This window comes from Zosterops lateralis (assembly GCF_965231275.1).
Source record: "Zosterops lateralis genome assembly, chromosome: 12".
In the NCBI taxonomy this organism is placed as follows: domain Eukaryota; kingdom Metazoa; phylum Chordata; class Aves; order Passeriformes; family Zosteropidae; genus Zosterops; species Zosterops lateralis.
The window spans coordinates 18170234-18190473 of NC_139772.1; the positions used below are offsets into that span (position 1 = coordinate 18170234).

Consider the following 20240-nt stretch of genomic DNA (forward strand, 5'->3'; position numbering starts at 1 on the left):
GCTACTGACGACCGAGAATCTGTGAATTATGTGGCGTTGGTAATTTTAAAAGACTCCAGTCAACCTTTCGGAATGTTGATGTGGAGCCGCCCACGGCAGCTCCGCAGAGCTCCCGGACCTGGGACAGGCTGCGACCGCCGCCTGAGGGGAGACCGAGAGCGGCCCGCAGGAGCCCGCTGTGCCCGGGGGACAAGCCCAATGCCGCGATGAGGCCGAGGGGCTGAAGGGCTCCCGTGGCGGGGCCGAAGGACGCCGTTCCCCGTCAGAGCCCGGTCTCGGAGGCGGGAGGGGCCGGGCGGGGCCGGCGGCTCCGCCTCCGCAAGTGACGCGAGCGTGCCCCGCGCGGCCACCGTCGTGTAAGATGGCGGCGGCGGAGAGCAGCGACAGCGAGGAAGAGGACTTGGTGAGCTATGGCTGCCCGCTGCAGCCCCTGCAGGAGGGTAAGGGACCGCCGGGGGCTTCGTCTGCTCCTCCTCCGTCCCTCTGTCAATGCGTTTTGGCGAGCGCTGGGGAGAGGCCCGGCGTGAGGCACTGGGGCCGGGGTATCCTGGAGGACCCGCGCGGTCCGGTCCGGTCCGGTTCGGTTCGATTCGCGGCTGAACGCCCTGCAGCCCTTACCCCGGGGAGCTGTGCCGTGTGCGCCCAGCGCCGACCTGCTTCCCCTTTCTGCTGCTGCCGCGGGGCCTTTCTCGGCAGCCGTGATGTCCTGCGAGAGGCTCGGGCCCGGCTTAGGGCCCGGGAGCGGGGGGCGGGAAGGCCTTCCCGGCACCGCCCCGGTTCGCGGCTCCGGCCGGGGGACCCCGCGCCCTGTGCCGGCTGCGCGGGGCGGAGCTGCGCTGTGCCTCTGTCCTTCCCCCCACCGCACCGAAAAAACACCATTAACAAAAATAAAAGTATAATTCAAGTATAGCACTTCAAGTGTCCGCCCGATGAGGTGGACAGGGCATTGCTGAAGGACTAATGTATAGTTGTTACTCCCAAGTCCGTGGCACTTTATTCAAGAAATATTTTTAAAGGAGGGTAAATGTTTGTGTCAAAGTCTGTGGCTTTGTGTTTTGTTTCAGTTTAGACACTTTTGATGTGTAATTTTTCAAGCAATTACTGAAGTGAAGAAATCCTGCCAGAGGTTCTTGAATACTTAAAAACTAAGTTTCCTTTCGCAAGAAAAAAGTGCAATGTTCTCAGAAGTCAGTGGAATTAAAGATTTTGGATGAACACTTCATGCTTTTCCTTTACCAATGTGAATCGATGGTGTATATGAATAGTTATAATGGAGTGAAATAAATGTAAACTGCTGATGATTTCCACATCAGGGTGGCTACTGTTTGACCCTGTTCATACTTGCCAGGAAAAAATGGCTTCTGGAGGAGGTGGGAAGTCTCTTCTTTGTGTAAAGTTGTGTCTTATTTTCTGATTTATTTGGCTGTAGGTGAACGAATTAAAAAGCCAGTTCCTCTTCAAGAACAGACTGTTAAAGATGCAAAGGGACGATACCAGCGTTTCCACGGTGCATTTACTGGTGGCTTTTCTGCTGGTTACTTTAACACCGTTGGAACAAAGGAAGGTTAGCTATTTTGCTGTCTTCTGGGAATGGTTAAATTGAGAACTGTATTGTCATGTTAATGAAAACAAATTAACTGTCATTAAGCATTTTTGTTCCTGCTATTCCCTTATACTGTGAATAGTTGAAATAGTATTGCTGAAGTTATTTCTCCTTGAGTTTTTGGACTGTAATTTTACAAGTATTCCTTTGATCTATCCTTAAGATGTAAGGTTGAAATGTTTGAATGTTTATGAATACTATGTTGCCTTAAGTACCTTACTTAAATATTTACCTTCTTTAAAGGATGGACACCTTCAGCTTTTGTATCATCACGGCAGAAGAGAGCAGATAGAGCCATTTTTGGACCAGAAGACTTCATGGATGAAGAGGTAAATTTAGAAAGGAATTGAAAACTTGTGTAAATAGTTGCCATGACAGCAAAAATTAAAGCAAGTTGAAATTACTTCTTGTATACAGTGTTATCCTATTAGGTTATATAGACTATTTCATAGGTTGACTTAAGAAACTCCTGTAGCGTCAGTATTAAAAAATAAAACTCGAACTCAACCTTTTCACTTTATCAGAAAATGCAAATACTTTTGCAACTGTTTAAGCTATTTCCACTAAAGTTATTGCAGAAACAACTGTATAAGTGGCTTGGGAAAATTAGCAAATGTGAAGGTCAGTATGCCATTTTCGTTACTTTGCTATTACAGAAAGTAAGAATTTAAAGGATATTTAATCCAAATGTTTTCATTTTGTGTATATTTCCAGGATCTTAGTGAATTTGGGATAGCACCGAAAGATATTACAACTACAGATGATTTTGCATCTAAAGCTAAAGACAGAATAAAGGAGAAAGCTAGACAGATTGCAGGAGTAGTTGCTCCCATTCCAGGAACCACTGCATTTGATGATTTAATAGGACCATCCAAGTAAGTAAATTTACATACAAGTTTGCCAAACTGTTCCTTTCACTTAGAAGTGTTGTATTGCTGAGAAAAGTAATATTTGAGCACTGTACTTGTGAGACTGGAAGATCCTGCAGTGTTACATCTCCTAAGTGGCCTCAACCTGGATTTTTGTTTTGAACGTGCAGACTTGCACCAAGTAAACATTTATAAACCGGAAAGTAGCGTGTATGCAAATATTGGCACATTTAGATTTGATTTTAAAGCGGGACATAAAACCAGAAGTTCAAATGTTATATATGTACATTATTTATCAACAAATAGTAAAGTGGTTTGAAGTAATTTTGGGTTTTGTTTCCTTTTGTTTTCTTAGAATAACAATTGGGGTTGAATTGTTACGAAAAATGGGCTGGAAAGAAGGACAAGGAATTGGACCACGAGTCAAAAGAAAGCCATGCAGACAGAAACCTGGTAAGCTCCTGAGCTAATTAACTTTCTTGTTAGTAGAAAGTTAATATTCATAGACTGATTAGAAAGTTGATTTTAAACCCTCTTTTTTATTAATGTGACGTGATGCTATGATGTCTCTTGCAGATCCTACAGTGAAGATATATGGTTGTGCATTACCACCCGGACTGTCTGAGGGTTCTGAGGTATTGAACAGAAAAGTGTCTGTTGACTTATGTAAGAATATGTGATAACAGATTAAAAAAACAAACCAGCTTCTTTAATGTCCTCAAACAGTGTTTTAAAATGCAGTTTCAAATCTTCTGAAAAGTGTTTATAAATACTTTCTATGCTTGATGTGAAGAAAGGTTGTAATATCTAAATTTCTTCTTTTGCTATATAAGCAGATATAGTTCATACACAATTCAGGAAATGCAAAGCTGCCTGGGCTCATGTTATCTGAATGTTGTAAAAGCTCAACAAACAGAACTTTTACTCATATTTGCTTTTATAAACTTCTAATTTGTACAAGGATGAAGAGGATGAATATCAGCCAGAGAATGTGACATTTGCACCAAAAGATGTAATGCCTGTAGACTTGACTCCAAAAGAGAATGTCCATGGACTTGGCTACAAGGGTTTGGACCCCTCACAAGCTTTGTTTGGTGTATCTGGAAGAGAGCACCTGAATCTTTTCACAGGTGGTTCTGAAGAAACAAGCAATTTACTTGGTGATCTGAGACATAGTAAAGGAAGAAAACTAGGTATTACAGGTCAGGTAAGGACATTTTAAAATGTGTTTTTTGATTAGTGCAGTAAAATCCACATAAATATTGTTCTTTCTTAAGTGAAAATCTCCTAGTCGTTGTATTGTAAGAGGTGTTAATCGTGGTTTGAGAATAGGATTTTTTAAAACTTATTTTGAAGATGTGGAAAAATCCTTAGAACTTTCAAATGCCTTCACTTACTGAAACTGTAAAAGACAACTATAAAAACTACCTGACTGAGTAGCTGGATGGAAAAAATGTCCTGTCTTACTTGGATTGGATAAAATTAATATTCAGTATGTTGTTAGTTTTCTTTTTTTTTTTTTTTTTGTCTATTGCACTTTTTGTGTCTGTCAGCTAGAGAGGTTTTGTGTTGCTCCAGTATATTTGTAGTTCTTATCTAGAAGCAAGCACTGTCAGTTTATATTTTCTAGGAATTCTACTTGTTTAATTTTCTTGTCAACTGACATACTTTTTTTCCTTTGAGAACTTAACCTGCTCTTAGTCAGATTGCACATGTTATTTTGGTGCAGCTAGTCTTGTACACACCACACTTGCTGTCCCTCCCTGCCAAGGGAGTGGAATGTGTTTGCTTTTGTGCTCATTGAGGTGTGGGGTTTTTTTCCACCTCAGTTTTTGTGGTGGAAGGCTAAATTTTTCCCAGTGTATATATACTTGTACTGTAGATTTTATATAGATTAATAGATACCCATGTAGATGTGTTCTGATATGTGTTTTAAAAGTATTTTTACACTTCGGAGTTCTCACTTAAAAAATATATATTTTAGGCTTTTGGTGTAGGAGCTTTAGAGGAAGAAGATGATGATATTTATGCAACTGACACACTGTCAAAATACGATACAGTTCTAAAGGATGAGGAGCCTGGAGATGGCTTGTATGGCTGGACAGCACCAAAACAGTATAAATCCAAAAAAAGTAAGAACTGTGGCTCTCTTTGAAGAACAGGTGTAATATGGGGGGAGGGGAAGTAGTCTCTGTTTGCCATATGTTTTAATTTTCAGCCTTGATATCTGAAAATTCAACTAGTCCTCCTTCTCTGTTGAAGTGTTCAATTATGGAAATAATTTCCAAAGTCCTCCACTAATCCCAGTGTGGATTAAACCTTCAAAGCATATTTTCAAGAGGACAATATGTGCTGCTTTGTGGGATACTTTGTTCAGTTTCACTAGACAAAAAACTGTGATTGTGAATCACAGTTACAAAATATGACCCAGAACTTAAAAAGAGAGCTTTTTTTTTAAGATAAACTTCCATCTTTTCAGATAATTTTTGTAAATTGTATCTTGGCTCCACTTTATTTTTACTGCACTATGTAAGTGCATGAAATACTGTTGTAATTTCTGGAGGACCTGGTCACTTTAGTTGTACACATTAATGGCACTGATGGTGTTAGCTGTGCACAGTATGGATACTGTTGCTTCACTATAAGCCATGTTCAACCTGCAGCAGTCACTCTGGTAGCAGTTTTTAGTTGTATAATACTAATCTGTAATCAGAACTCTTAATTTTAAATGAAAAGTGGTGGAGACAAACTACAATTACGATTCATAATAGACAGTGACATATGGAAATTATTCAGAATAAAAAATTGCCTAACATGCATGTTTTAGATATTGACCAGCTCTGCAATCATTTTGTAGGGCCTGAAAGAGAATTTAAATATATAGGCAAAGTCCTGGCTGGTTTTTCCTTGGCATCAAAACCATCAGCTCCAATCAAGGTAAGCCATATTTTATGTATTAAGAGTAACATCATTGATCATGTGAACTGTGCAGACTTTACTGCTTCTTAGTGTTTTTCTGTTCTTAGAAATGTTTTGGTCAGCAGTAAAAACTGCTGAATGAACACAATTATAGCACTGGGGGCTGTTCGAGAGAAACCTAAAATTTATCAGGCACCTGGAGGTATTTAAACTTTGCCTGAGTACTGGCTTTGAACAAATGCCTTCCACACTATTGAGCGCTACTTGCCATAAGGTTGGAGAAATGGTTTAATTTAACTTAAAAAGTAAAAAATATTACATACTTTGGTTCTAGATCTTTCATATATAACATTCAGTTTTCTGTAAAAACCAGGCCTGTTGCAGTAATAAGCAGAGAGAACTGTTTCTTCATGCAGAAAAGCACCATCTTTATTCACATAACTCATTTTTATACAGTTTTCACAGACCTCGTGTCCAGCTCCGGTTGACTAGTAGTTTTATTTCCACTCAATATGTTGGTTAGAAGGTGTTTGTGTGTGTATGTGTTAAGACTTTTTCTATTCACAGGTGTTTACATATTTTCTTTGTGGATTCTCATGGGACAGATCTTTTGTTATTACAGGTGCAACTTATTTTTCTCTCTAAGAATAGGTTGTTATGCAAACTGTCATTCTCAAGATTCTTTCACATGGGAACTTAGCTAGCTGCACTCAGAAGAAGTAACAGGCCTGCCAGTAATTTAACAGAGCAGGGCCTGGTTTTATAAAGCCTTTATTTTATAATATCTCTACTTGTATGCCACAAGGCCTCATCCTTTGTTCACTTTGCTATTTTGGTGAGAATTAAATTTCTTAGTCCTGTCTTAATGTTTACATAATTCATGCCATATATATTTGCATAAATTAGAATGACAAATGATTTTATGACAGGGTCCTCTTACTAAGGAAGAATATTTGTGTTGTATATAAAATTGCATCATATAGGAAGCACAGAAATAACCTTTTAAATAGCAGCTTGAATGAAGAACATGGGGAAAAGCACTTCACAAGATATTAATATATAGTAAGCATGGAAGTAATCAGTAATCCAATTAATTGATTAAATCATTTGAATTCAGTTTAGAAAAATAGTTAGTAAACAATATTAAGAGATATATTCTCAAATAAAAGGAGTGCATCCTAAGACTCTTGCTAATTTTTCTGTCACTTAATGACTTTTTCTGTGCACGCTTTATTTTTTCATGGTTGTAAATATATTGTCAATATATTTGTTCCCAGAGTTTTTATTACAACGCCACTTACTGACTGACTGGGTCTAAAGGCATTGGTAGCTTGTACTATCTGTTTCTTCTACTAAGATGTAAATTGAAGAATTCTTAGGTTGAGCTGACTTTTTCTGAAGCACATATTGTGTGCATATAAGTGTTGCATATAAAGGTGGGTTTTTTGTTTTGTTTTCCTTTTCCCCCCAGATTTATCCCCCACCCAGCCTGCCACGAAATTACAGACCAGTCCATTACTTCCGACCTGTGATAATAGATGGGAATGAAAACTGCCACTTACAGAAGGCTTTGGAGGAGTCAACTGGGAAACTGGAGAGTGATCCAGCACACCAAAGCAGGCATGCTCTGACTGCAGCTCAGAGGAGGGAGCAGCTGGGAGAGGCTGAGCTGAAAGGTATTGAGATAGGTGACCATACCTTTGCTTGTGTTTCAAGCATGTTTGTAAGTTTATTTATATTGGGTCTGGCCTTGAGCACTTATTTTCTAACATATCAAATCTAGTTACCATAAACTAGTTACCATTTCATTGTTCAGTTTCATCTCACCAGTTGAATTATTGATACAACTGTCTGTATTTTCATTTACTTCAGTATTTTAAAGACAAAAAGTATGTGTTACATTGTGTTTTGTTGGGGAGGGTTGTAGCTTTTTATTAATCTAATAGGCTGTGATGATTTTTTCTGTAAAATGATGTTTCACTGAAATACATTCAAATATACTAAAAAGATTAATTTGTAACTGTGGCTGACGTTTGTATCTACAATAGTAAACTTCATCAAATTATATGTAAATAGCTTAAAAGATAGCAATAGTGACCAAATTTTTATTTGCCATGTATGCCATTTTATTGTTAATTTCTGCTTAAGAGCATTTTATCTGAATGTATACACATGTGGTAGGGGTTTCTCCTCTGCTAAAGTAGAAGAAATAGTTCTAGTAATTTTTCATTTATCTTTTACTGCTTTTTTTTCTGCTTTAGGTCCAGCTCCTTCTATTTTGGAATACCTGTCCGAGAAAGATAGAGAAAGACTCAAAGAAGTGAAACAAGCATCTGAACAACAAATGAAAGCAAAAATAGTGTCTCAGCAGCCACCTAGTAGCAGATTCCAGTCAGTCTCCCCAGAAGATGTTACACTTAAATGGCAAAGGCAGCTGGAGGGACAGTTAGCAAATGCTGGTTCTAGTGACTTCAAACCATTTGCAAAAAATCCAGACAAACAAAAAAGATACGAAAATTTTGTGAAAAGTCTTAAAAAAGGAGAAAAAGGTAAAATATTTCTTGATTAATTTTTTTCTTCCCCCACAACTTTTTTATTGTCCCAAGGCATTTTATAGTCACTATGAATTCTCTTCCTGAATTCCACAGCATTTCTCCTTTTACTTCTTTTCAGGACCAATGTTAACAGAAATCTTTACTGATACTTAGTCATGTTGATTTCAGGAAAACTGCTCAGTTGTTCAATTGCCAGTAAGTCTTGATTTTAGGCATTACATTTCATACTTCTATGATGTAGCAGAAGTTAAGTTCTACTCCATTTCCTGGGTTTCCCTTATTTCATTTGTCAAGGTACACTTCAACTTTGGTCAGTGGAACAAGACTTTTAATTTAGTTAGTTTCTCTTCAAAGAGTTAAACTGACAGATTATATAGAGGCAGAAAGATGATTGGGTAACAGTAGAATCAAAAGAAACCCCATCCTGTCTGGGCCAGGGGAAGATAAGAACCCTAAAGTGAATGAAGTATTGTCAAAGCTTGTATTGTATGTCCTTTGGATACTCAAACTTGTGCTGTCACTTACGTTCTTCTCAGAAAAAGTTGTGAGTGTAAAAACACAGCATACATACAGAGCTCTTACTCAAAACCAAAAAAAATATCTAAGCTCCATCATCATCTCTTTTCATGCTGTTTCAGTCTCTTTCCATTTTGTTTAGGTTTTTGCTAGTAAATGATACTGTCTTGTATCTTAGATTAAACCAGGTACCTGCAATGCCTTGTGGTGAGTTCTCCAATACTGTGATTTTTCTGTAAGGCATAAAAAGCTGAAATTGATCTAGGGAGTTCATCATCAGCCCATGATTTTAACTTGCCTTGAAATAAACTTTTTTTAAAGAAAAGTTGATTTTTTTTTCAAATTTTGAAGTACGCTGGGACTATTGGGGAAAAAGAAAATGGGCACCAAAGAAATTTGACAAAGGAAAGAATATAGTGACAGGTAGAAAACCTGTGTTTGTTATTATAGTTGTGGTTTGGGGGCTTTTGTTTTTTTAAAGTCCTTTCCAGTGTATAAAATAAATATTTTCTGGTCAGTAGCCTCTTCTGGTTACCACACTGGGACAGACTACTTGAGCTTTGAATCCATAGTTCCTCTGTTCAGGACTCGGATTTTTTGGATAAAATTTTTTTGAATACTATTTAGTATTATAAAAACATTAAGTACTTTTATATTTATTTAAACACAAAATAGTTAATATTTTTACTATTAATTTAGAATATTTAATATTTTAATATATTATTCAATATTTTTAATATTATTTATCAGTATTCTCAATTATGACTGTATTATGATGTAAGCGCCTCCATAGTCATAATGATGAAAATGTAGAAATGTATAAATGACTGGAATGGTTGAAGTTCTGTTTTACTGTAAGTGTATTTGCTTGGCTGGTGTTATTTCCTCTTCCTTCTGGGAGAAAAAGTAAACCTGTTGCTGTAAACCTGTGTACAAACTCTGTATTTATCAGTGGGCACTTTACAGACCAGAAAGCAAGTCATCAAAGCCTAGCCAGGCTTAAACTCCTTCCTTCTGTGTTTTAGTTATTTGATAAAACTTTGGGTTATGCTTTTTGTTTTAATCACCTGTTAAATCCATTAAGTATTTTGAACATTCTTTTAAAGGCAGTGAGTAAGGAATCAGTTTTACAAGTAAAATTATTTAAAATAGCAATTTTGCATTTGGCAAATGCTGTCACTCTTGTTGTCTTGAAAAACTACCTCCATTTTGAGATTAATACTGCCCTTGAGCTAAATATTCATTAATTACTTGCAAGAACATTTGCTTAGTACCTTATTTTTTGTTTGAAAAGTTGACCCAAAGTAAGCTGTCATCTCTGCTAAGCATTTCTCTCCTTGTCTTACAGGAGAAGCACTGGAGCGTTTTTTAGACCCAAACATGACAGAGTGGGAGCAAAGCAGGGAACGGGAGGAGTTCTTCCGTGCAGCCATCTTCTACAGATCCTCAAACTCAACACTCGCATCCAGGTTCACCCGCGCCAAATATGAAGATGATGTTGACAAAGTTGAAGTTCCTCGAGACCAAGAGGTATATGCTGCCCACAGTCTTTCAATACACTGGAGCTGCAGTTGTTGCCTTAGCCCTGACTTTCTTTTTCTTTTAAACTCTTACAAAGATATGTCACTATTTTGTTGCCCTTTTGTTTAGCAGCTTTTGAAAACACTTGGTGCATACATAGCAGTGATTTGTTAAACAGCATTGAAATATTGATGGATTCGTCCTGTTCATTGATCTTACACCAGTTCAGGAAGTTGTTACTTATTTATCAGCTATAAATGTTTGACTTTTTCAGAATGATATTGATGATAAGGAAACAGCTGTGAAGATGAAGATGTTTGGCAAACTCACAAGAGACAATTTTGAATGGCATCCTGATAAGCTGCTGTGTAAAAGATTTAATGTTCGTGATCCATATCCTGAGTAAGATAATTGATACTTACATTTTTAGAACTTTTTATAAATTCTGAGTTTTTCATTTGCTTGTGGAAAATCTGGCTTGATGTTTTCTTGTGTTATAAGGTAATACAGAACTGCCCAAAGATTTTATTTGCTTCATGAAATATGGTGACCTCTGATAAAACAGCATGCATTTGAAGGACTACTGTAGGGGCCTTCAGCTTGTAGCTGATTTGAGGACTTTTCTGTGTTGAAAACAATAATCAGCAAACAAATTTATTTCCCTCTAGTTCTTCTATAGTGGGTCTACCAAAAGTGAAACGAGACAAGTATTCTGTTTTTAATTTCTTGACTGTGCCTGAGCCTACCACATCCGTAACTCAAGCAACAAATGAAAAGATCCAAGAGAGTAGCAGTCTCAACAGTAAGTTTGTTGTTACTTTATTAATTTAGCTACACGAGATAATAGTACAGAAAAGGCATCTTTTTCATTAGGAACCTAGCCACGTGATATTTTTTTTTCATTTCAAGAACCCAAACTAAGGAATTTAAAATAAAAATTCAGTGACATAAAAACTGAAGTTAGTGATATAATGCTAATTTCTTTTATCTAAATGACATTTATAGGTCAAGTATTCATTAGATTTTAAAAGTGTCAAAGTGAAGAAGCAGAGTAATTTAAAATCAAATAGGCCATGAAATGCAGAACATTTTTGCATGCAGGTGATTTGAATATTTTGGATGTTTTAGAGCCAAAGAAATCTTCAAGGTGGGATGTGTCAGATAAAGAGAAGGAGAAGAAAGATTCTATCAGTGAATTCATTAGTCTTGCTAGATCAAAAGCTGATGTTCAGCAGCAGCCACCAGTGCCAGCAACAGAAAAATGTGGAACTGGGACAACTGAAACTCTTCCCACAGTGGTGAGTTTACAACGGGGTTTGAACTTAAAGGGAATAGCTGTAAACCTTGACAACCTAGAAAAATAAGATGGGTTAATGTATGAATTGTTCTAATACAGATCAGTTTGCACAAGAGCCAACTCAGGATGAGCAAAGGCATAAAATGGCACTTTGAAGAATTCTGAGGTTGTAACTGTGGGATGCAAGATGTTTGCAGCTTACCTCTGATTATACTTGAAGCAGAGCTTAAGAGAAGAAAATAGTCTGGGAGCTAAATTGAGTAGTTTTACCACCACTCTGCTCACAAGCACAGAATATATTTATTTCTTCTTTCCATAGAAGAGAGTCCATATTGTGGGGATATATAAATACTAAATTTAAGCAAAAGGAAGTTTTCCTTTTGCTTAAATTTAGTATTACATAATTGAAGTTTATAATTAAATTAATGAATTAGAATTTATAATATCTGAGGGTCTCTTTTCACAAACTGCACTACTCTGTATAGGACACTGGCTTAGTTCCTCAGCATTTCAGAGCTTTACTACTTGGGACTATGATTGTTAATTTCACAGCTATTGTGCCATCCAAATGTTTTGTAAATACCTGTCAGGTGCTTGAAGTTATTCCTTATCAGAGAGAGACCGTTAGTTTCTTTAGTGTTTAAATACAGTTTGTTCTGATGCTATTTAGCAGGTGGCTGATGAAGATAAGAATCAGGAGGAAGAAAGTGGACGACCACCCATGGACTTATTTAAGGCCATCTTTGTGAGCTCCTCAGATGAAAAATCATCTTCTTCTGAAGAAGAGAGTGATGAAGAACAGCAACCAACTACTTCAGAAAGAGCATCAGAAACACCCAAACAAGTTGAAGTACCAGACAGTTCTTCCTCTAATATACAAGGTAGGAACATCTTCATGGATGTTCATTTTTATGCAACATAAAAGAAATACCCTGTAAAAGTTTCATTTTTGAATCACACATTCTGGGACTGTTAGGACAATGATCTACTTCTGTGCAGATCATCTGAGATTGGCAGAGCTGGTCATGTAGAAAATGCAAATAATACAGCCCTGAATAAGGCCTTGCATGTTACAGTGTTATTAGCATTGCCATGTACCTTTAGTATAGATTTTACAAGCAAACTGCTGTATGAAATATGCCTGTTACATAGTGAGGGGGAACAAAACATCTAGTGTAAGAACATACTTAAAATGAAAATGGTTGTTCACTTACTGTCACAGTTGGTTCTATTAACATTTAAATTTTAGTGTTTATTAACCTTATACGTTTAATGGAGTTTTTTATTCATTCTGAGTAATGGAAAAATAACACTGTTACAAAAGGGAAGCAAACAAATGCACCGATAGTAATTTAATTAATAATTTTAGAGTTTAAAAGGTAAATTTTGATTTAAAAGGAAAAAACCCTACAGTATGTTGACATGTTTCAGAATGTCAACTACCCAGTTGGCCGAAGCCGTCCATAGAGATAGAGGATGCTGATCAGTCTGCTTTCTTAAAGGCTTTTAGAAAGCCTCCTTGAACTTTCTTCAACACTTCTTGGAAAAAGTATTGTCTTATTTTCCTTTCAAATACAGCAAGTTTTGGTTTTTTCCATAGAGAGTGTGACTTCTACAACTGGTTCTGGCATTTCTTCGTTGCCTACGTCAAAGCAGGAAGTGGACACAACAGAGGAATTTGGACCAAAGTTGCCACCAGCTTTTTCTTCTGGTAAGTTCTGTAAGCATCTAGAGTGTGAATTCTGCACATTGAAATTGTATATAAAATACATATCTCTCCTTGAAAAAAGCATTTTTGAATAGGCCATCTGTCTCTTAAATGTTATGTAAACAGGCATCAGCAAATGTTTTGTTGCCATGCTATGGTCCACCAACAGGAACCCCTTGGCCTGTGTACCAGTTTGAAGTCTGTAGAGGTAATGATAAAAAACGGATATGAAAATATAGGACAGCCTTGCAATTTCATTTTTTAACAGATTGCAAAGGGATTTAATTACAAGAGGGAAGTTGCATGTTTTAGACATGTAATTTCCTGGTCAAAGTTAGGGCTTTTGTTTGTTTAGCTATCATATTAGGTTAAAAGTAATACAGAATGTAACAACCAAATTGCCCTATTTTTGTTGGAGTGGGTTTTTTTTGTTTGTTTGTTTGTTTTTTAATATATATACTTTATGCATTTGCTTTGTACTTTAGGCACTACTTGGCAACAACAAACAGTGGTGCCAGCAACTTCTCCTGGGCCCAGCAGGAAAGAAAAACATCGGAAAATCAGAGAGAGGCACAAGGCTAAGAAAGAACGAAAACGCAAAAAAGAAAAGGTATTAAATTTAAATACTGATTTTTGATTTATTGATTCTTTGATCTGCCTTTCAAAGTGTTTTATTATTTATGCTTGGTTGTAGAAAAAATATATACTGGGACTAGAATTTAAGCAACAGAATTTCTGTGTTTTGAAATGAGAAAATGATCCCCCCATGATGCTGCTTTTTTCATATACACATATATGACTGCAGGTACAATATTGTGGGTAGTTCCATGTTCTGGGTGGAAGATGTCAGACACATTCTGGGAATTGCATTCATGGCTTATATACAAATAACTGAAATGAAAACGAAAGGTCTATTTTAGGGAGAGCTGAGTTCTTGGATTAAATGAAGTTTGGTTTATAGGGGAGTTTTTAAGCTTAGTCTGACTAGTGGAAGGCAGTCATTGATAAGTGTTCTGTTTCAGTTAAGCTTTGAGTCCATAATGTAATAAGCTTTTTTTCTTTTGTTGACATTCAGAAAAATCCAAGTCTTTTACAATGGGTTATTTCTGTTCTTTTTACAGAAAAAGAAGCATAAGAAGCAGAAAAACAAAGGAAAACACAAGAATAAAAAGGCAGAAAAAGACAGCAGCTCAGACACTACAGATAGCAGTGACAGCCTTAGTGATATGGATACCACAGGCTTGTCACCTAAAGAACTTCTAAGAAGGTAAGCAGAAAGGTTGCTTAAACACTTGCAAATTTTACATTGAATAACTAAAATATCAATTTATGAGTTGTCATTCTAGTGAACCTATTTGCAGCAAATGTGAATGAGACAGTTTCTTTGTGAAGAGCTCACTTTGGTGAGGAAAGTACAAATATTAGCCATTTTAATCTAGCAGATTATTTTAGGATAGAAGCCTCTTAAGGCTAAGGCCACTTAAACACACAGGCCTAATTATAATCTTTAATTATAATGGACATTATAATTAAAGATGACTGATATTTTTGAAGGTATTTTGAATTGGAATTAATTGAACTAGTGCAAGTGGAAATTCATGTTTTCATTTATCTAACTCTCTTTACTTGGGCACATTGGAAGAAACATTGTCTGCTAAGATTCCATTCAGATAGGTCTGTTGTGTGGCACCAAATGCTTAAGCCAGTCTGTGCTTCAGCAAGGGACAATACTTGAGTCACTTGCAAGGGTGAAGCAAGCAGAACAATACTTGAGTCATGTACATGTCTTCTAAATTCAGACTGTGCTATTACATTTTTATAAACTAGAGACTCGAAGATAGTGCTAACATAAATGTGAAAATCAGAAAAGCACACTTGAAGTAAAGTAGGAACAACCATAACTGTCTCTAGTGCAGATGATAGTCAGCTTCAGAAATGTCCCATGTGGAACAGTCACTGTATTGGCTTCTGTTTAGTGTCCCTTACTAGCTGAAGGAAATATCTCAAGGTATTTGTTGAGTGCTACATCCATCTGGTCTAATGGCAGAGTGATTGGGGTCGAGGTGTGGAGTGGAATGAGTAGGTACCAATTGGCATTTGAAAGGACTCTGCCTTCCATTCTTTGGAACTGAGTGTTAGTTATGTATTGGTGTTTTCATATTAAAAAACAAACTACTACTTGGATTTCTGAATAGCTGAAATACGTTTTATGCATTTTGGACAAAATAGATTTCTTTGTACAAACAGTTGTTTTGGAATCTTGACATTTGCATGTCTCTCATCACTGAGAAAATGGTTTTATCTAATACAACTCAGATCTCTCTGTGAAACTAAGGTTTAAGTAACTGCTTAAGTAATGAAATGTTCCTAATGTCATGTGTGACTGTTTAGTGTGACCTTTTTCCATTTTTTTCCTCCCTTTTAGATTAAAACAACTTCAGTATTGAAGAGCTCGCTTGCATTCTTCAGTATTGTGTGACGTGATCTCAAGTTTTTGATCTCCTCCATGATGGCAGATCAGTGGTGTATAATGTGAAGCACTATAGATACAGTATTCATATTGAATTTCTGTGAAAGTAAATGTGCATATGTTTATTTTATGTTTCAGGAGTTCAAAATGTATGGATTATAGAACATTGAAAAGACCTTTTTCTGTGTATAATAATCTGAAATACCACAGGCTTTGTTTTAATTAAACAAAGCATTTTAATAAACTTTATTATTACAAATAAGTATTGTGTAGTGATAATTTTTATGCCTGGGACCTCTAAAACACTGGAGAGGAAGTTTCAGTCTGAGTTAAGTTAGGAAGTTAAAACTAAAGCAATGTAAAATTTTTATTGAGTGCAAGTATTTTTATTGACTCTTAATTCAGAATTTCACATTGCAGTTTTCAAGTATCCGGCTGTTCCTTTTGCCTCTCCAAATTGCATAACATTTACTATAGCAGCTCTAAACCAATAACCTTGGAGAGAATCACAGAATATGCTGCGTTGGAGGGGACCCAACTCAAGGGATCCATCAGGATCACCAAGCCCAAGCCCTGGCCCTGCAGAGTTCATTTCACATAAATTACTATGGCTAATGAGCTAAAAGATTATATATGATTATAAACTGCCCCATTTTCTGTAGTTACAAAGAAAACTGTTCATGCTGCTTTTTGTCTGCAATTGTTATATTGTAGAATAATTTCAATATGAGCCATGAAATAATAGTGAGCTGCCTGGAGGTGGCAGGGAGCAGCTCTGGGGCCAGCTTGGAGCCCTGGCAGGAGGTCTGGGAAAGGGAAGCAGGCTGGGCCCTGTGCCCATGAGGAGCTGGGGGACTGCTGCCAGCCCAGGGATGAAAAGCTCTGTCACTTTGTGTGTGGATAATGATTATGGCAGCTGGGGTTTGTTAGTTCTCTTCACACAAACACACGCTTGACAGTCATGAGCAAACTCCCAAATGAGTGAAGGCTTCTCAAAATATCTTTTGCAAAATTCGTAACTGTCTTGGCTAAAACCTGTGGCCTCAGAGCTCGATGTACTGCGTTTTGATGGGCCAGAGTCAAGGAAACAAGTGTTTGAAAGACATGAAAGACTTCATGAAATTTAAAATTAGGTTTTTGGGGGTTTTTTTGAGAGGAAGAAGAGTTTGAAAACAAACCTTGAGAAAAATAAAAACACAGTCCCCATCCATCAGCATTTTTTTTTCTCAACCACATTCAGTAAATCAGCCCAAGGTAGTATCAAGGATGTAAACTTTGCTCAGTCAAGTGGAACTCTGGAATTTAGGATACATTCTCCTATGGTTCCTGCTTTCATACTCCCCCTCGTGGGCTAAACTGTGGCGTTTGTGAGCCTGTGAGTGCTGTGCCAGCAAATGACTCTCTGTGCTAAGCAGACTGCAGGCACTGAGATCTGCTACACAGTAAGGCATGACTTAATCTAAGAATTGGTAATGGGTATTAGTGCATTAATGTCATATGAATTCAGATGAAATGATTTAATAAAGTGTCTAAAATTTTGATTCCCTGCTGTGCAGTGTTGGGTTTCTACCATAACCAGAAGCTTTTCCAGGCATACTGAAAAGGCCCAAGAAGCCCAAAAGCATAAAAAGTCCAGACAAGGTTCAGCTTAGCAGCATTATATTAGCCAAGACCTGTGATGGCTACTTCAAAGAAACCAGGAAATGTAGAAGGAAAAAGTCACCTTTTAATGACGAGTAAATAAACACATGGCAACTGTAAGCATATATTGTAGATTAGAGATATACAAATAAGTGTCTCAGTGTCTTAGTCATGACATGTACAGTTTAATAACTGCCAGATTGACAGTTCCAAACTTTCCTGCTTTGTCTGAACTCAGAAATGGAACCTTTATTTTTCTGTCTTCAGCGAAATGCTATTCAGCTCTTTTATGTGTAAGTAAACTGAAATCAAGACCAGAAAATAAGAAGATAATCCATTAATTTTTTTTAAAGTATAGTACATCCTTGAATGTTCTTTTTGCTGAAAACGCTAAAATGTGCCACTTGCCCGACGTGTCATTTCTGTTTAAGAAATTTTATCTCTAAGGAGGTTTTCTTTAACACTTGTTGAGCAATACTTCTTTTTCAGAATTTATCTAAAAGTATTTGCCTGAGTATAGGGAAACATAGAATTGTTTGGTTTGGAAGGAGCCTTACAGATCATCCAGTTCCAACCCCCTGCCATGGCAGGGACACCTCCCACTGTCCCAGGCTGCTCCAAGCCCCAGTGTCCAACCTGGCCTTGGGCACTGCCAGGGGTGGGGCAGTCACAGCTTCCCTGGGCACCCTGTGCCAGGAACTCAGCACCCTCACAGCAGAGAACTTCCTCCTAATATCCAATCTAAACCTACCCTCTTTTAGTTTGAAACCATTTTCCCGTTGCCTGTAACTTCAGGCCCTTGTAAACAGTCTCTTTCCATCTTTCCTGCAGGCTTCCTTCAGGTACTGGAAAGGCACAATTCGGTCACCCCAAAGCTTTTCTTCTCCAGGCTGAACAATCCAAATTGTCTCAGTCTTTCCACATAATAGAGCTGCCCCAACCCTCTGATCATCTTGGTGGCCTCCTCTGGACCTGATCCAACAGCTTTATGCCTTTCCTGTGCTGAGGAGCCCAGAGCTGGAGGCAGTACTCCAGATGGGATCTCACCAGGGCAGAGTAGAGGGGCAGGATCATCTTCCTTGACCTGTTGGCCATGCTTCTTTGGACGCTTCACTTCAAAGCTTTATTTATGGGTCAGGATTGCCTTATATTTTGAATATTGTATAGATACAACAGGAAGTTAGGCCTTTTCCTGAAATCACTTAAAACTCTGTGTGTAACAGGGTAAGTAGATAGAAGGTGATGGAGAAGTACAATGGCCTCAGGTTTCCCCATGGGAGTCTTAATTTGGATATTTGAAAAAAAAATCTTCATGGAAAAACCTGTCAAGCATTGTAACAGGCTACCCAGGGTGGTGGTGGTGTCATCATCCCCAGAGGGATCTAAAGGGAGGGACTATAAATGGGGCACCAAGGGATGTGGTTTAGTGGTCGACCTGGCAGCAGCAGGTAACTGGTTGAACTTCATCACCTTATTGGTCTTCCAACCAAAATGATTCTATGATAAATGAGTAATTCAGAATGGGTCATCATCTCAGCAGTTCAGTAGTCTGTTGATTGCTGCTGTATCAAAACAAAGCAGACATTTAAGTGGTGATGCCTTAAATTTTAGCTTTTATATTTTTCAGATCCTGTACTGCATTAGTACATAACTCTGAACTCCATATAAAATGTTAGTAAGCTCTCTTCACATTTTGGTCAGACAAAACCTTCCAGGCCTGAGAACCAAGGCCACCATCTACCTGAGGCCCCAAAAAGTATAAACAAAAGTGAATTGGGGGGGAAGCAAACTGGGGGAATATGACTTCATTACCTGAAGCTATAATTGGACAATTAACCTCTGATATGCAAATAGATCAAACATATTCATCTGAGAAACTTATGACCATCATCCATCTTGGAGTGTAGTCTCTGCAAGGCTTTTGCACTGCTCAAGGTGTATCTATTGAAGGTGAAAGGAATGAAGGCCTTGTCTTTACAAATAAACTGTGGGTCTGCTGGTAAATAAAGCTAGATACTGAGAGATAAAAGAAACAATGGGAAGAACCATAAATCCCGTAAGGAATTACACTGAGTGACACGAGGAAAAGAAAAAAGGGGGGATTATACATTAGAAGGGAGCCTTAGGTATGAGGCCTTTCAGGGAGTCTGTACCTCTCAAGTACCTCAGCTGATGGGGAAAGAGAGAGGGAAATGCAGCCAGGAAATTAGGATAAAAAGGAGGCTGCTTCCTCCAAAAATTTGAGAGACCCCAGGGAAAATGCCCCATGGCCTCTTGTGTTATTTAAATAAAGCTGTCTCCTTTTTGGACATAAACCTCTGGAGTTTGTGAATTAATTTTCCTGACAAAGGTTTTAAAAAATACCTACTTTATTCTTTTAATTCTGTCTGGCCTCTGTTCTAGGTAGCCACTCCTCAGTGGGATTTTCTGTTATGAGAGAGATTTCCAGTTATTTATAGGTGAGTTCTTCAAAACGTGAAGGACAGCAAAGGGAACCCCTAAATTTTGAAAATGTAAGAACTAAGTGACAAAGTCTGGTCTCAGAGGTAAGGCAGAAGGGAAATGAGTATCTGAGAATAAATCACAGAGCTTTGTGTTTGAAGACAAGAACTTGTATTTGTGACTGAGAGTGAGGAACCAATGAAAAAACAGAGGGAAGGACATAAAACAGACATTGAAGGGGAATTTGTGTGTTGGGGTGGAGGTCAGGATTTTTCCTTTTTTTTTTTTTTTTTTTTTTTTTTTTTTTTTTTTTTTTTTTTCTCTCGGGGAATTGAGGCTGTATGAACACGGGCATTTGGTGGGGCCCTGTGCCGGTGTGTGTGCACACACCACGGAGCACATGGCAGGGCGTGCACGTCTCTATCGCGGTTTAATTCCCCATCATGACAGACGATTGCAGAGTCCGAGAGCCGCCGCTGTCTCTGGGCCATGACCCGCGGGGGCGTGCGGGGTGGGGCAGGCCCGAGCTCGGCCCTCGGCAGCTTCGCCCAGAAATGTCCGAAAGGCCGACATTTAGGCAGTTTCCTCCGCTCTTTACGCGCGTTGTGCCGAAGCCAGCAGCGGGTGCCTGTGCGGTTCGCGGTCCCGCCGGGGCAGAGCCGGGCCCGGGCGGGCCGGAGGAGGAGCGGCGGCAGCAGG

At 38.3% G+C, this 20240-nt stretch overlaps 1 protein-coding gene across 2 annotated transcripts; it reads left to right on the forward strand.

Moving 5' to 3' along the window:
• Positions 1-349: 349 nt before the first annotated feature.
• GPATCH1 (G-patch domain containing 1) lies at positions 350-15708 on the forward strand. Of its 2 annotated transcripts, none has more exons than XM_083869972.1 (20): positions 350-440; positions 1430-1564; positions 1847-1932; positions 2318-2478; positions 2828-2925; positions 3049-3107; positions 3434-3679; positions 4457-4604; positions 5330-5409; positions 6863-7067; positions 7653-7940; positions 9811-9992; positions 10258-10385; positions 10652-10785; positions 11112-11281; positions 11951-12161; positions 12881-12991; positions 13474-13598; positions 14110-14255; positions 15414-15708. In XM_083869972.1, exons 1-20 carry the CDS (start codon positions 362-364, stop codon positions 15433-15435), a joined length of 2814 nt encoding a protein of 937 aa, XP_083726098.1. In that variant the 5' UTR covers positions 350-361; the 3' UTR covers positions 15436-15708. The 2 variants fall into 2 exon arrangements, with proteins under 2 accessions (XP_083726098.1, XP_083726099.1); XM_083869973.1 differs by having other exon boundaries at positions 11954-12161.
• The last annotated feature ends 4532 nt before the right edge of the window (positions 15709-20240 follow it).

Excerpts from the sequence above, each read along its gene's own strand:
- GPATCH1 (XM_083869972.1), top strand. The coding sequence starts at position 362 with ATGGCGGCGGCGGAGAGCAGCGACAGCGAGGAAGAGGACTTGGTGAGC. Across the intron at positions 13,599-14,109 it reads GAAAACGCAAAAAAGAAAAG|AAAAAGAAGCATAAGAAGCA; the intron begins GTATTAAATTTA and ends TTCTTTTTACAG. Across the intron at positions 14,256-15,413 it reads CCTAAAGAACTTCTAAGAAG|ATTAAAACAACTTCAGTATT; the intron begins GTAAGCAGAAAG and ends CCTCCCTTTTAG.